The following is a 16,107-nucleotide window of genomic DNA, read 5'->3' as shown; positions in this document are numbered from 1 at the left end:
GGCTGAGGTGGGAGGATCACTTGAGCCTAGGAGTTCAAGAAAAATTAAATTAAAAAAATTTAGCCAGTCGTGATGACACGTGCTTGGAGTCCCAGCTGCATGGGAGGCTGAGGTTAGAGGATCACTTAAGCCTGGGAGGTCGAGGCTGCAGTGAGCTGAGATTGAGCCACTGCCCTCCAGCTTGGGTGACAGAGCGGGACCCTGTCTCTAAAAAAAAAAAATAACAAAAAACAAAACAAACAAATGGAAATATCCAGGCAGTGGCTGGGTACCTGGGTCACAGACACAGAAGGGAAGGCCCTGGAGAGCACCAGAGACAGCTCCTGTGGAACGGGTCGTAGGAGGCCACATTCACTCAGGGGTTGGCTGCCTGTCTCCACTGGATAGAGAGCAGCACTGTGTATTTTTTGAGGCCCCTGGAGGAAGAGCTGATGTTATATATAGCCAGTGTTAGAGTGGCTATAACACTGTGAGGGGAACTGGACATTTCTCTTTGCTCAAACAGGATGAAGAGGAGATGGAAGAAGCAGCCAATCAGAAGCTTGCTCTGCAAAAGGCCAAAGAAGTGGCTGAAGTCAGCCCCATGTCTGCCGCGAACATCTCCATCGCTGCGTAAGGCTCCTGGGAGTGGATTGTGGGGTGGCAGTGGGGCTGCTGCAGGGTCCCATGGCTGGGCCCTCCCCAGGGCACCCCTTCCAGAGGCTTCCTCAGAGGGCCTCTGGCCTTGGCGGGTGAGGACACAGCCCCTCCTCGGAACTGGGATGAGAGCCTGGGGGCTCCAGGGCTTTTTCTCAGTATGAGCAGGGCCAGGGTGTGGCCAGGCACAGCCCTCACATTGTGGCTGGGATTGTCTCTGCCCTGATACTCCCTGGATAGCCTCAGGGTGGCTCCAGGCCCCTCCCCAGGCAACTGTGAATCAGTTAGGGGAGGGAGTCAGTAAGTTGATTTTATGCACAGCTTTTCAGAAATTTATTTTATGAGCCAAGAGATTCTAGGTGATACCTGAGCAGTCCGAGAGACTTACTGCAGTTTCCAAAAATGTCTCTGCAAGTGTTTGGTACTGGGACAGATGTTAGAGGAAGTTATTCTGGCGAAAACTGCGTATTCCATAGAAGCATATTTGGAGGTGTTAGGGGCTTTAGAGTTTGGGCAAAGTGTCCAGCCCAGGGCCAAAGGCTGCACTGAGCCGAGCTGTGGGGAGGTCAGTCCCTGGGAAGGGAGGCAGGAAAGTCTGGCCCATGGCCTGGTCACAGGGTGGGCCACAAGAGTGCAGAGATGCCCCTACTGGGAGCTTGTTCTCTAGGCCCAGCTGAATTTAGCTCTGGAGCCACTAGCTCCGTCTGGCTGCATGCCCACCCCCCACACCTCCCATTCCCCATGCTGATGGGCGGGCCCCAGCTCTTCAGCCAGCCACCCGCCCTGCCGTGAACACGGAACACAGGGCCGGGTGCAGCCACAGGTGCATCTGTAGTGACGTGTGTCTGCACTTCTGTGTAAGCATGTTGGCATGTGGATGAGTGTGCTAGGTATGTGTGTGTGACGTGTGTCTGCACTGCTGGGTAAGCATGCTGGCATGTGGATGAGTGTGCTAGGTGTGTGTGTGCACTTGAGAGTTGCACAGTGAGCATGTGTGTGAGTGCATGTGCTGCGTGTGTGCACACCCATACCAGCCCTGATCCTGCCTGGAGGGCACCAGGAAGATGGAAAAGCCTAGCAGAAAGTGCTGGTCTTTGGGGCAGAAGCAGCTAGAAGAGGCTGCAGCCCGCCGGGGACTCAGGCAGGGATGGGAGGGGCCTGCAGGGGAACTTGGCAGCTGTGGACACGGTGGCCATCACGCAGAAGACTGCTGGGGGCTCAGTCCTCAGTTGTTTAATTTCGATCTTTCATTGTCTTGGCCAATTCGGTTATTTGGTCCATTAGTTATTTAGTCCACTTAGTTTGGTTACTTGGTCCAGGGGTTTGCTACCAGGGCTCTGTGAGCTCTGCAGGTGGGTGGTCTGCAGTAGATGGGGCGAGTGGTGTGTTCAGCTCCTGGCCTCGCGCAGGCCTCGTGTTGTTCTCCTGAAGACTTGCCTTCTCTGCCGTTCCTGGAGGCGAGCACTTGTCCCTTGACCCCTGCTACCTGCCGGCCCTGCCTCCTCCTGGGTGTATGGGAGGGTGTCCACTCCCATCTGGCCTGAGACCTTGCAGAAGAGGCTGCCAGGTCCCTGGCAGTCATGGAGCCTGAGTCAGGCTGCCTGAAAAGGAGGCTGGACACTCTTCCTTATCTGCTGCCCTGTCCTGGTTTGGAGACACTGCTATGCAGGAACAAGGCAGTAGACTGGCATCCTTGGGCACAGTGTACATCGACACCACCTGTTGGCCTGAGCACCACGCTGATTCCTACGCGAGGAAAGAGCTTCTTTTCTCCCGGGGGACCCCTAGGTGTTCTGCCTCACGGTGGGTCTGGAGCCAGGTGTCAGCTCCAGTGCCAGCATCCTCAACTCAAGCAGGCTGCAGCCCTCACACGTGGCAAGGGGCAGCCGGCCCAAGCCAGCCCGAGGCGTCCAGGTGTCAGCCCCCACGGTCCCTGCCTGGGGTGCAGCTGTGGGCCCTCATCCTCTGTGGCATGTCCTCAGCCCACTGGTTTGGACATGACAGCCAGTCTGATTTCCGCCACAAGAGACCCTGCAGGAATCAACCTTGAGGGGTTTCCTTCAAGGAGGGCCCTGCACCTGGCGAGGCCTGGTCCTGCTGCTGCTGTTTGCGTGCCTGTGTTGTGCTGAGACCTCCGAGGGCTGAAAGCTGTCTGTCGTCTGTCCTCGTCTGCTTCCTGTTCTCCTGGTGGGACGAGCAGCGCCGCCTCCTGCCCTGCTCTCATTTCCAGCACCTTGAGCTGCTGGGCTGTGCGAGAGCAGTGCCCTTGAGTACCCTTCACCCTTCTCCTGCCCCCCACAGCTGTGCTGCGTGGCCTGCGGAGCGGGGCCAATGCCGGGCTTGGTGCCCTGGGTGCTGGGAGGACTTGGGGTGTCCTTGGTGTTTGAGAGGCTCTCAGTGATGCTCTGTTTGGCTTGACACAGACGGTGCCAGAACATGCCTCAGAAGGGCACCCTGGCATGTCGCATGCAGTGCTGTGCGTATCCTGGGCCTCAGGTGACAGCTGCTTGAAGGGACACTAAGGTGGGCCTCAGGTGACACTGCTTAAAGGGACATGTCTTCCTGGTTCTCTGCTGGGTCAGCCTCATCCTCACATGAATTTCTGAACACTGGCAGCCTGCAGAGTCACACTGACACTCACACACACACACACATACTCACAAATACATATAGGCAAGCACACACACAGGCACACAGACTCACATACACACTTATACACAAGTACACACAGACACACAGTCACAGAAGCACACACAGAATCATACACACAGACTCACACAGACACACACACACAGACCCACCCTCACAACACTCACAATCTCACACAGTTATAATCATCCCACACTGTCAATCACATACACAATCTCACACATTCACACACACAGTCTCACACACACAGTGTCACACTCACACACCCTCTCACACACATGCCTGTTTGAAGCCAGAGCCTGTGGGCAAGTAAGCTGGTTTGACTGCCCACAAAGGCACAGAGAGCTTGGCCTTGAGAAGGAGGGGCTGCAGCCCACCTGGCCCTCCCCTGGGAACTTAATTGGAGGGAAATGGCTGTAAAGGGAGCTTTGGTTTCTTTCTGTTGGTTTTAGAAAAGCCTTTGAAAGTCACTTGGAAATGGCTGGAGCTGCATCCAAAAGGAAGGTGGGTTGGGGTGTGGCTTGATTTGCCCTGGAGGTGTCCTGGTGGCCCAGAAGCGCCTGGGTTGCAGCCTGGGGAGCCCTGGGGCTGGAACCAGAGTGGGGTCCAGGTGCTCGCCGGGAAGTCAGGTGGGTTCGGCAGCAGGGCCCAGGCAGCATCTCTGGAAAGGGCACCCTCGCCTCCTTTGTTAGCCTACGCTGCCCCATCTCGAGGGCCGGGAGACAGTGCGGTCAGCCTCCCGCCGCAGGTGCGGGGGCACCCCGCCCCCTTTGTTAGCCTATGCTGCCCCATCTCGAGGGCCGGGAGACAGTGCAGTCAGCCTCCCGCCGCAGGTGCGGGGGCACCCTCGCCTCCTTTGTTAGTCTATGCTGCCCCATCTTGAGGGCCGGGAGACGGTGCAGTCAGCCTCCCGCCACAGGGTGCGGGGGGCTGTTTGGAACTGCAGGAAAATCGGTGTTGGGTCTTCCCAGCCGCACTGCCTGTCCTGGGCAGTGTGTGCTAAGTGATGGATGGGCCCCCGAGCTAATGGCTTCTGTCTTCCAGGCACAGGGTTTGCTGTCTCACTTCAGTCTCACTTTTCTGCATGTGTGGAATTGGTTCTCAACTTCTCTTTCACCCTGAGGTCTCAGCTGGTGCCCGTCTGACGGACGCGTCTGCGGCCTCCTGTCCAGATGCACATGGCAGCCTGCGCCTACACTGGCGTGGCTCTCAGTGTCACTGGTTCTCTCAGAACTCTGTCTCTGGTTTTCTCACTTCTGTCTGTTCTGTTTTTTGCATGTGCAGTTTTGTAAAGCAAGCTCGAGGTACTGTATCTCGCAGCTCATCTGTCTCCAGCGTGAACTCACCGTGAGTCGCTCTGCTACGATATTCCATCCATGGCTTCATGATAACTACATGCAGACACCTTCCTTCCACTCCTAACTCTGCTATCTCACCGCAAGTCATTTGCTTCATGGGGCAGCTCCAGGCCGGGCTTCTGTGGCCTGAGCGGGGAATGGTGGGCTTGCTCCCTGACGTCCCCAAGTCCGGCCACGGGGTCAGACCCTCTGCGCTCAGCGCCTCCTCCTTTCCCTCCTGGTCTCTGTCTTTTTGTCTGCTGACTGTTGTGTCTGCTCACTCCAGTGTCTCGAGTGTGTCTGCTTCTCCTGAGTGGACTGGGCGTCATGGGCTCAGGTCTCCCTGTGGTTCCCATGAGGTCAGGGCCCTGTGAGCAGGCACAGCAGAGAGTGCTCTTTAGGGGCTCACTGGGGACGTTTATGGGTCCTCCTAGGCCCCTTACTTGGGAGGGACTGTGTCTGTGATTCTCAGGAAGTCCTTGTTCTAGCAAGAGCAGAGAGCTGTTGTCCACTTGTGAAGCTTACAGTAGACCACCCAGGGCCCGAGGCAGAGACACGGAAACTCCAGGGTGGCCCTCCAGGGAGTGACTGGCTGGCCTCCCCTCGGGCAGCTTCTCATGGGGAAGTGCTCATGGATGGCTGGTCCGCAGGGGCTTCCCCTGGAGGGCAAGGCCAGGCCCTGCAGGTGAGGGGTCCCTGAAGTGGTCAGGTGCAGTTAGGCCACCTGCCCTGATGGAAGTGTCCAGGTGTCCTGTCCGTGTCCTAATGGTGGTGAGGCCCCTGCTGCCCCTGCCCCCCCTGCCCAGTGCTTCCTTGCTGGCAGCCAGCATGGAGCTGGGCTCAGTCTTTCCACGAGCACTGTTTGCTGCTGGCTGTCAGAGGCACTGATGTCTCCTGGGGCAAGAAAGCATGCTGGATCCTGAATCCATCCGCAGGGTGGAATAAGATGTAAGATGCAGATGGTGGCTGGGCACGGTGGCTCACACCTGTAATCCAGCACTTTGGGAGGCTGAGGTGGGCGGATTCCCTGAGCTCAGGAGTTCGAGACCAGCCTGGGCAACACGGTGAAACCCTGTCTCTACTAAATACAAAAAATTAGCCGTGAGTGGTGGCGGGCGCCTGTAGTCCCAGCTACTCGGTAGGCTGAGGCAGGAGAATTGCTTGAACCCGGGAGGCAGAGGTTGCAGTGAGCCATGATCGCACCACTGTACTCCAGCCTGGGCGACACAGCGAGACTCTGTCTCCCAAAAAAAAAAAAAAAAAAATGCAGATGGCAGGTATCCATGGTGTCACACCAGGGCTGCTTCATATTGTCAGCAGTTCCGGGTTGTCTGAGCCCAGAGACCTCAAAGAAGGGCCACAGAGCGCCTTGAAGCCACTTCCAAGTCCTGCAGTTCCCCACAGCACCCAGCTGAGCATGGCTGAGCCCTCCTCCCTGGAACAGCTGGGTTGTGCCTACCAGCTGAGGCCAGGACACAGGGGTGCCAGTCGTCCATGTGACTTCCTTAAAGAACCCTTTTAAACCAGGACTTTGCCTGGATTAGTCACCAGCCACACTTCACTCTAAGTTGGTCTGGATATGTGCCAGATAGAGCAAGGACAGAGACAGGGGCCAGGGGAGGTGCAGGCTGACTTAAGACACCATGCAGAGAGGCCCGGCATGTAGATTCAGAGACCTAGGGGATACCTCCAGAGAGGAACCTGGTGGTGCTGGCCGAGTGAGGGCAGATGCAGACAGTCTCTGATGACGTTAGGGCTGAGAGTGGCAGATAGGCCTGGAAGGAACAGGCCAGGTGGAACCAGTGGGGCTGCAGGGGGCGGGCAGGTGCCCTAGCGTAGGCTGCTCAGCATCTTGCTCTGCCTGGGTGGTCACGGGGGAGCCTGCCAGCCTGACGGTGCCCTCAGCCCAGCAGACAGCCGGGCCTTACCCTGCTCCAGGTGTTTCCTGGGCGAGAAGGAGCCACACCTGAATGCAAGGGTGAGGGCAGAGCTATGTGGTCTGGAGCCCACCCCACCTTCACACAGACCCTGTGCCTCTGCATGTTCCCCATGGTCCTCACTGCCTGTCTTTTTGGAACTGCGATGCTGGTCCCCAAGATTCACGGCTTCATCAGAGCGGGCCACCCTGCTGACCAAGTGGCTCAGAGCCCAGGCCCCTCTCGGGCACTGGAGTGGACTGGGAGGCTTGAGGCAGTGAACAGCCTCCGCCCTCACAGGGCTCCTGTGCCTGGTGCAAGCCCCTGGGGCTGCCTTCTGTTTCACACCACTCAGCACTGTGGGCAGTAGAGCCCTTTTGTCTTGGTCCCAGCTGGGGTTGGTGGGTCTTCTGTGGGTCAGTTGTAGGGCACCCCCGGGAGCAGGGGCAGCACAGTTTCAATGCATCAGGGATACAGGTCAGGGCCTGGGGCTTCAACTGAGGCTGGGGGTCTGCAGACGGCCCCTACAGGTAGCCCTGCCTGCCCCCACCCCACCCAAGCTCCCAGGCGAGACACAGACACCACACTTCCGCTTTCATTCGTGCAAAGTGCTGCCCCTGGACATTGCTCCCACTGCAGCCTGGACTTCTACAAAGGGGCAGGATTTATTGTTCACCTGCCTGGGGTGGGCCGGCTGCAGGGACTGGGCTTTCCCACATCTGGCTGCTCTGTCTTTGCAGGTCAGAGTGGTGCTCAGCGGCTCAGGGCCCCGGAGCTGGTGGCCGCCGGCCTGGGCCTCTGCAGGCCGTGGTTGTAGCCTGTGTTGTTAGTGCAGTTGGGGTCTGGCCAAGGACTCGTGTCTTCTTTAGAAATGTTTTTCCTTTTTGCCCTTGCCTGTGTCTGATCCTGACTCACTGTGGGACCCTGAGCAAGTAACATCCTCTCTCTAGGCTCAGTATCTTCATCTGTGAAATGGGGACAAGAGTAGCACCTGATTCTTGAGGTGGTTGTAAGGACTGGATGAAGTGGGCACTGCGCCCAGAGCACCACATGGCAGTTGCAGGACACAGATGCCATGGCCCTCATTGTTGGGGTAGTCGCTGCTGCCGCCAAGGCCATCCAGCAGCCTGGGAGGCTCCAGGGCGGGCCTCTGGCCTCAGATGAGGTTTCTCCCTGGCGATGGGGGGGCTTAGTACTGGGATAATAAGACCTTATCCAAAGGTGGTCTTACTCAGCAGCAGGCCCAGAATGCAAAGGGCTTCCTGTGCACTCTGGGCTATGGAGCCCCATGTGTGATGTGTGAATAGAGGAGGTGCTTGGGCCCATGACATTGGAGTAGGGGTCAAGGCCTTCGGTAGCCCGTGCAGCGAGGGCCGAGCCTGGACCACTGGCCATCCCTGGTGCTGGAGGGCTCCGAGGACCATGTTCTGGCTCTGCTCCCAGTAGAGGGAGGGGCTCTCCATGGAGTCAAGAGAGAGGAGGGCATTGGTGGCCACGGGAGGTGGCATTTCCAGCTTCAGACCTGACTTCTGGGCTCCTGGTCACTGAGCCAGGGGGCAGCTGCGGGGCTGTGGCTGACCACCTCGGGGACTGGCAGAGGCTCTGCGTTTGCTCCTGAAAGGGCCAGGTGCTCCCTTGGCTGCTGTCTGCTCTGCCACAGCAACTGCCCCCTGGGTTCCCTGGCAAACAGCCTTTTCACCTGGCTGGTGGCCTGCCTCCTGGAGGCAGCGATGGGGAAGTGCCTCTGGAGAAGGGGCCGCGTGTCCCGCCCTTCCTGTAGCAGCTGTGCTGGTGCTGGAGCAGGGGCCAGCTCCCAGGGAGGCTACAGGGCCTCCCTGGCTCCTGCCTCTCCATCCGTCCTGCCCTTTGTAACATGCCCTTCCCTCCCGCGGTGGCCTTCCTGGCCAGCCGCCCACCCACCTGCTTGGCCTGTCTGGTGCATTCCCACTGTCCTGTACCCCTTGGCCTCCTTGAGCCCCCCAGGGTCCTCCTGACAGGCTGGTGCTTTCACCTTGCGGGTCCTGTGGGACACCGTGGGGGGGCGGCGGGGCTGAATTCGGTTCCCTTGGGCGTTCCCCACCTGATCCGCGTCCCCCGAGGGGTGTGGGGGCTCCCGCGGCCACGCCTCCCACCTCCCTGCGCCATTACTCCATTGCTGTGTGTCCACTGTGGCCTCCCTGGAGAGCGGCGGGCGGGCGGCAGACGGGGCCGCGCTCACCGCCAGTCTCCCCGCAGCAGGCAGCAGAACTCGGCCAAGGCGCGCTCGGTGTGGGAGCAGCGGGCCAGCCAGCTACGGCTGCAGAACCTGCGGGCCAGCTGCGAGGCGCTGTACAGCGAGATGGACCCCGAGGAGCGGCTGCGCTTCGCCACTACGCGCCACCTGCGGCCCGACATGAAGACGCACCTGGACCGGCCGCTGGTGGTGGAGCTGGGCCGCGACGGCGCGCGGGGGCCCGTGGGAGGCAAAGCCCGACCTGAGGCTGCGGAGGCCCCCGAGGGCGTCGACCCTCCGCGCAGGCACCACCGGCACCGCGACAAGGACAAGACCCCCGCGGCGGGGGACCAGGACCGAGCAGAGGCCCCGAAGGCGGAGAGCGGGGAGCCCGGTGCCCGGGAGGAGCGGCCGCGGCCGCACCGCAGCCACAGCAAGGAGGCCGCGGGGCCCCCGGAGGCGCGGAGCGAGCGCGGCCGAGGCCCAGGCCCCGAGGGCGGCCGGCGGCACCACCGGCGCGGCTCCCCGGAGGAGGCGGCCGAGCGGGAGCCCCGACGCCACCGCGCGCACCGGCACCAGGATCCGAGCAAGGAGTGCGCCGGCGCCAAGGGCGAGCGGCGCGCGCGGCACCGCGGCGGCCCCCGAGCGGGGCCCCGGGAGGCGGAGAGCGGGGAGGAGCCGGCGCGGCGGCACCGGGCCCGGCACAAGGCGCAGCCTGCTCACGAGGCTGTGGAGAAGGAGGCCACGGAGAAGGAGGCTGAGATAGTGGAAGCCGATAAGGAAAAGGAGCTCCGGAACCACCAGCCCAGGTGAGTCCGCGGCTGGGCGGGGTCAGGGAGGGAAGGGTTGGCCGGGGCGGTGCGGGCCCCAGCGGTGGCTGCGGCGATGGGGTCCACGGCGGAGGCTGCAGCCCCGGCCACGCTGCCATGTCCAGAGCCGTCCGGGCTGGGGTCTCTGCATGCCGTTCACGTGGGGTGGTGACAATCCTCCCTTGCAGGGTTGACCTGTAAAAGGCTTGGCAGGACGTATATGCTCCGTAAAAGGCTTGGCAGAGTGTTTGTGCTCCGTGAATGCCAGCCGTTATTTAAGAAGGGAGGGCTTAAGGGGGAATTGTTGCGACTGGCTTGGAAAGAACAAACTGGCCCTGGGAGAAGAGAAAGTTGGGGATTGCTGTGGAGGAAGGAGAGGCAGAAGGGCCCAAGGGAAGCCTGAGCAGGCCAGTGGGCTGGGCGCAGAGCGGGGTGTGGGGGCCAGGCTGTGTGACCATGACAGAAAGAACCCCAGCTAGCCCAGCTTGCTCCCTGGGGCAGGACTAACCAACTCCGTGAGGGCCTGGGGTAACTGGTCCAGTGGCCAAGACCAGCAGTCGCCAGGTACCCACTGGCCACAAACCAACCAGAATACTTGCCGCTGGAGGCCCCAGCCCAGGGTCAACCCAGCCGCCGCCCTGTCTTTGTGTGTGGGTGGGTCAGCCCCATCCCTGCCTTTCGGACTAAAGACACGGAGGTGTATAGAGTAATTTAAAAAACATACAGAAGGCCAGAGTAGCAGAGCAGGTGGTTGTGGATTTAGTTGGTCTGCATGGAGGCTTAAGGGTTTTGGTTGATAGGATTTTGCTGATGTGCATTATTATTATTATTATTATTGGAGACAGGACCGCACTGTTGCCCAGGGTGGAGTGCAGTGGCACAATCATGGCTCACTGCAGCCTCAACTTCCCGGGCTGAAGCGATCCTGCCACCTCAGCCTTCCCAGCCTGAATAGCTGGGACTACATGCACGTGTCACCACGCCCAGCTAATTTTTTAATTTTTGTAGAGATGGGGTTTCGCCATATTCCCCAGGCTGGTCTTGAACTCCTGGGCTCAAGTGATCCTCCTGCCTCTGCCTCCCGGTGCCGGGATCACAGGTGTGAGCCACTGCGCCCAGGCCTGATGTACATTCTTGATTGCAGGGAGCCACACTGTGACCTGGAGACCAGTGGGACTGTGACTGTGGGCCCTATGCACACACTGCCCAGCACCTGTCTCCAGAAGGTGGAGGAACAGCCAGAGGATGCAGACAATCAGCGGAACGTCACTCGCATGGGCAGTCAGCCCCCAGACCCGAACACTATCGTACATATCCCAGTGATGCTGACGGGCCCTCCTGGGGAAGCCACGGTCGTTCCCAGTGAGTATCTCCCTGTGCCAGTGGGGCAGGGCCCATCTTGTGCAGGTCCAGCAACCCCCATTCCCTCCTGCTCCACAGCAGCCACTGGGGACCCAGCCTACCTCTGTGAATTGTTCTCCTGGCTGGAGAGAGAGTCCTTTGCTGTCAACATCTGTCCCTTGATGTCCTGTTGATTTCTAGTGCCCCAGAGATAACTGAGGTTGAGCTCCATTCTCCTTCCTTCCCAAAATATTTGCACGTTGCCAACTAAGTGCCAGGTGCTGTGTTAGAGTGCTGAGAGCATAGTAGGAGGGAGACAGTCTTGTCAGGAAGACAGACCACAAAACAGGCACAACTCTTGATGGTTGCACAAAAGCTGCTGAGGACTCTGTCCACGGCCTTGACTGGGGCTGAGAGCGAGGGGCTGCAGAGGAGGAGGCTCTCCACTGCATCTGCCCATTTTTCATGGGCCTGTGCCATCCCTGCTCTGAGGCTGCTCCCAGGCCTTTATTTGAGCTGCCTTCTTTCCTCCCCTTGCTCACTCACATGCTCGGAACAGCCTTTCCATGCCTGCCTGTGTGCAGTTCCTGAGGGCACAGGGGACCAAGATGTCATTCCTGTCTTGAAACCTGTCTAATAGGGAGAGATCTGCTGGTTACAAATACAGGCCCCTTACGTGGTGGGGAAGGTGCATGGGCATTTCATGGGCATCAAGGAGGAGCCCTCCTTTCTTAAGTACAGAGAAAAAAGGGGTAGAAGAGAGGCCATAGAAACAGGACTCACATGAATGCCAGCAGAAGCATTTAGGTCTTAAGCAGACCAGACGGACTCAATCAGGTGCCACCACATGCATGCCCATGTTTGCAGATGCATCCCCACACACAGACGTGTGCGTGCCCGTGTTTGCAGACAGATCTCCACGCACAGACGTGTGCATGCCCGTGTTTGCAGATGCATCCGCACACACAGACGTGTGCGTGCCCATGTTTGCAGACAGATCTCCAGACACACACATGTGCATGACATTCTCTCTTGCTCAGGTGCTCTCACCTGGGGCCTGTGGACTGGCGCACAATTCTAGGTATAACCGTGGAAGACACAGCCTCTAACTGCTCAGCCTCCCCTTTTCCTTTGCTTCCTTGGAGGAAAGTTGCCCTTGGTTCATTTTCTTGTTCACTTCCCATGGGCACAAGTGAGTCTGCCTGCCCAGCTCCCTCACCTGATTCTCTGTGGATCAGCTTGAGGATGAGCCTAGGGTCCCTACCTGGCTTTTATCTGCAGGAATCCAGATGTGACTCCTCCCCAGGCTCCCTATGCTCTTCCCCACACCCCTGCTGGCAACCACTGATCTTTTCACTGTCCCTATAGTTTTGCCTTTTCTAGACTGTCATAGGGTTGGAATCATACAGTATGCAGCCTTTTCAGATTGGCTTCTTTCCATTAGCAATATGCACTTAAGTTTCCTTTGTGTCTTTTCGTGGCTTGACAGCTCATTTGTTTTAAGCGTTGGATTAATATTCTGTCTTTTGGGCATACCACAGTTTATTTATTCACCTATTGAAGGACATCTTGTTGCTTCCAATTTTTGGCAATTATGAATAAAACTGCTTTAAACATTCATGTTCAGGTTTTTGTGTGGACATAAGTTTTCAACTCATTTGGGTAAATACTTAATAGCATGCTTATTGGATTATATGGTAAGACTGTTTATCTTTATAAGAAACTGACAAACTATCTTCCAAAGGGACTGTACCATTTTGCATTCCCACCAGCAATGAATGAGAGTTCCTGTTGCTCCACATCCTTGCCAATATTCAGTGTTGTCAGTGTTTTGGATTTGAGCTATTCTAATTAAGCGTGTAATGATATCTTGTTTATTTTGCAATTTCCTAATGACATATGACGTTGAGCATCTTTTAATATGCTTATTTGCCATGTGTATAATTTTCTTTGATGAGGTTCCTATTCAAATCTTTTACCCACTTTTTATTCTGGTTGTTTGTTTTCTAGTTGTTGAGTTTTAGGAGTTCTTTGTATATTTTGGATACAAGTCTTTCATCAGATATGTGTTTTTGCAAGCATTTTCTCCCATTTTGTGGCTTGGTTTTTCATTCTCTTAATGTCTGGTGTTTTCGATTGTTAAAAACAACTGATTGTCTGGTCCCTAGTATTACTTCTACTAGAAACAGAAATCTAGGCTATTAGTTTTTATATGTTGATTATGTATCCTGCTACTTTTCTGAATCCTCAAATTGTTTATTAGTTTCACTGATTCCCCCTTTTTTTCCGAGATATATTATCAAAACTTCTGCAAATATACTTCTAACTCTTTCTAAGTCTTACACCACTCATTATTATTTTTTTGTCTGATTTCACTATCAGATAACAATGGAATTACTGGGCATTACCTCGTTTCCGCCTACACTAAATAAAATTTTGGTTTGGGGCCTGAGGGACGTGTGTGTGTGTCTGTTTGTGTGTGTGTAAAATTATGTTGTGGTATCCATTAGTTCCTACTTCAGTAAGTGTTTTTATCTGGAATAGATGTTGAATTTTCTTGAAGACCTTTTCAGCATCCATAGAGATCATATATTTTTTTCTCCTTAGATATGGGGATTTATAGTAATGAATTTTTTGATATGAAATATCTTTGCAATCTTAGAATAAATCCAAGTGGTTATTATATTTATTTTGTAATATGCCATTGGATTCTGTTTAACATTTTTTGTAGGATTTTTGGATTGATATTTTTAAGCGAGATGTGTTCTGTAGCTTTCTTTTGTCACATTTGAGGATCATAAGGTTTAAATATCAATGACATAGAGTTATCTATTGCTTAACTTCACAGCTCCATTCCTGAAAATCAAATGTTCTAAAAGAGGGTCTCATTTCCACTTCCCCCCAACCTTTTTTTTTTTTTTTTTTTTGAGACTGAGTCTTGCTCTGTCACCCTGGCTGGAGTGCAGTGGCACGGTCTCGGCTCTGCCTCCCAGGTTCAAGCAATTCTCCTTCCTCAGCCTCTAGAGTAGCTGGGATTACAGGCGCCCACCACCCCACCTGGCTAATTTTTGTATTTTTAGTAGAGATAGGGTTTCGCCGTGTTGGCCAGGCTGATCTCAAACTCCTGACCTCAAGTGATCCACCCGCCTTGGCCTCCCGAAGTGCTGGGATTACAGGCGTGAGCCACCGTGCCTGGCCCCATTATTTTAAATGGTAAAACATTATAATGTGTTATGTGTCCGCTAAAAATTCCTAACCGATTTTGTAAAATATAAAGCACAGATAAACAATGAAAACTAATAAACAATCATAATAGAACATAAAATGCTTCACATATTGTTTCCTGATTACCAGTTAAAATAGCTAGTAATAAGCAATTGCTTTAGATACCTCCTTTATTGAAACTTGTACTTTTCAAAAACATCCATACGATTCCCATAACTTACTGTGAACAAAAGTTCTCTGAAAAGGAGTTTGGAGGAAACAGGCTTTATTCTAGTGAATAGTTTGCAAACCAGGAAGATGCAGCCTTCCTTGTAAAATGAAGGCGCATTCCAGAGGAGAAAGAGAAGTTTTGACATTTCCTGCCCAGGTTCTTAATCAAGTCCCTTTATGCAAATGAAGGATTCAGACTTGCTTGGTCTGATTGGTTGACACCGCTGAGTTCTGATTGGTCCATATAGCTGAGCTCTGATTGGCTGAGGCAAGTGAACTCTGATTGGTTGGTTCAGGTGAGCTCTAAAAGTTCCCAGAGTTAAAAAGGTGTGGGTTTTCTGGGACCTCTATTCAGCATATGGCTGCTTCTCTCTGACTTAAATGTAGGCTCAGTTAGCCACTTGGGATCCATCTTGAAGGATTAGCTCTTTCAGGTTTCTTCACACAACCAACTGAATTTGGAATCCTGCCTGAGAGTTGTTCCCCACATTATTTTGTTAAAAACATTATATTGACTTTTGGGCATGTATACATTTTTTTAACATAAATATCAGCCAGAAAAGCCAACAACACTGTAATGAAAGATATATATATATGTTTTCCAGAAGCATGGGCATTATAAAACTTGGCAGTGCTCTATTGGGAAATACTATCCAAGGATATATTCTGTAGGATATTCCCATTATTGGTTCATAAAAATAATTAGAATGTCTTCTTGTGCTCAAGGGTAGCTCATGTAGTATAGGAATTATGTGGTCTTTAAATATTTGATAGAATTATCTTGTGAAATTGTTGATGTCTGGTCTCTTTTTGTAGGACAGTTCCTTTGTCATACCTCTTTTTTTGTATGGATGTTGGTCTGCTTAAACATTGTTGCCTCTTGAGATGAGTTTGGTAAATTATATTTTCCTTAGAAATTATCCATTTGATCTAGGTTTTCCCACTTACTTACATAGCCTTAAGAGTGGCTTAAAGTTTTAAAAATTTCCCTCTGTTTCAGTGTTTTTCCTCCTTGTCATTTCTGATCCTGTGTTTTTTGTGTTTTTCTTTTCCTTTTTTTTTTTTTTTTTTTTTCAGACAGGGTCTCGCTCTGTCGCCCAGGCTGGAGTGCGGTGGTGCCATCTCGGCTCACTGCAACCACCATCTCCCGGGTTCAAAGTGATTCTCGTTCAAAGTGATTCCTGAGTAGCTGGGATTACAGGCACGCACCACCACACATGGCTAATTTTTTTGTATTTTTAGTAGAGATGGGGTTTCACCATGTTGGCCAGGCTGGTTTCGAACTCCTGACCTCAAGTGATCTGCCTTTCTCAGCCTCCCGAAGTGTTGGGATTACAGGCGTGAGCCACTGTGCCCAGCCCATTTTCATCAAATTTTAAAAGAAACTGTGTAATTTTGGCTTATATTTGTGCTAGGTGTGTGTTTGTAGATTCTTTGGGATTTTCCAGAGAGTATAAGACATCTGCAAATGAACAGTTTTAGTTTTTTCCTTTCTGACATACATGCCTTTTATTTCCCTGTCTTCCCTTATTGCACTGTCTGTGACTTCCAGTACTATTTTGAATAGCTGTGGCAAGAACTGACATCTTTCCTGGAGGGAGGATTTTGTCTTTCATCATTTAGTATGATATTAGCTGTAAGGTTTTTGGGTTTGTTTGGTTGTTTTTTGTTTTGTTTTGTTTTTTGGTAGATGTTTTTTATCAAGTTGAGAAAGTTCCCATTCATTGCTTTTTTTTTTAAAGAATTTTTGTGGTGAGTGGATGAATATTGTC

The 16,107-nt window shown here is 53.9% G+C and overlaps 1 protein-coding gene across 14 annotated transcripts in view; it reads left to right on the top strand.

Moving 5' to 3' along the window:
- Positions 1-16,107, top strand: part of CACNA1B (calcium voltage-gated channel subunit alpha1 B) — a 253,949-nt gene that overhangs the window by 135,780 nt on the left and 102,062 nt on the right. For 8 of the 14 annotated variants that reach the window (XR_008626612.2, XR_008626611.2, XM_055117377.2 and 5 more), the window contains 4 exons: positions 506-612; positions 4,570-4,632; positions 8,774-9,559; positions 10,704-10,921. Coding sequence is in view for 12 of the 14 variants with exons in the window: in XM_055117377.2 (XP_054973352.1) it covers positions 506-612; positions 4,570-4,632; positions 8,774-9,559; positions 10,704-10,921 (1,174 nt within the window). In the remaining 2 variants the exon portion in view is untranslated. The remainder of the gene's footprint in view (positions 1-505; positions 613-4,569; positions 4,633-8,773; positions 9,560-10,703; positions 10,922-16,107) is intronic. The other 6 variants (XM_055117380.2, XM_034929694.3, XM_055117384.2 and 3 more) reach the window with 3 other exon arrangements.

Source organism: Pan paniscus, chromosome 11 (genome assembly GCF_029289425.2).
Source record: "Pan paniscus chromosome 11, NHGRI_mPanPan1-v2.0_pri, whole genome shotgun sequence".
NCBI classification, from domain to species: Eukaryota; Metazoa; Chordata; class Mammalia; order Primates; family Hominidae; genus Pan; species Pan paniscus.
Note: the sequence above shows the minus strand (reverse complement) of the source record. Positions and strands in the feature narration are given on the sequence as shown.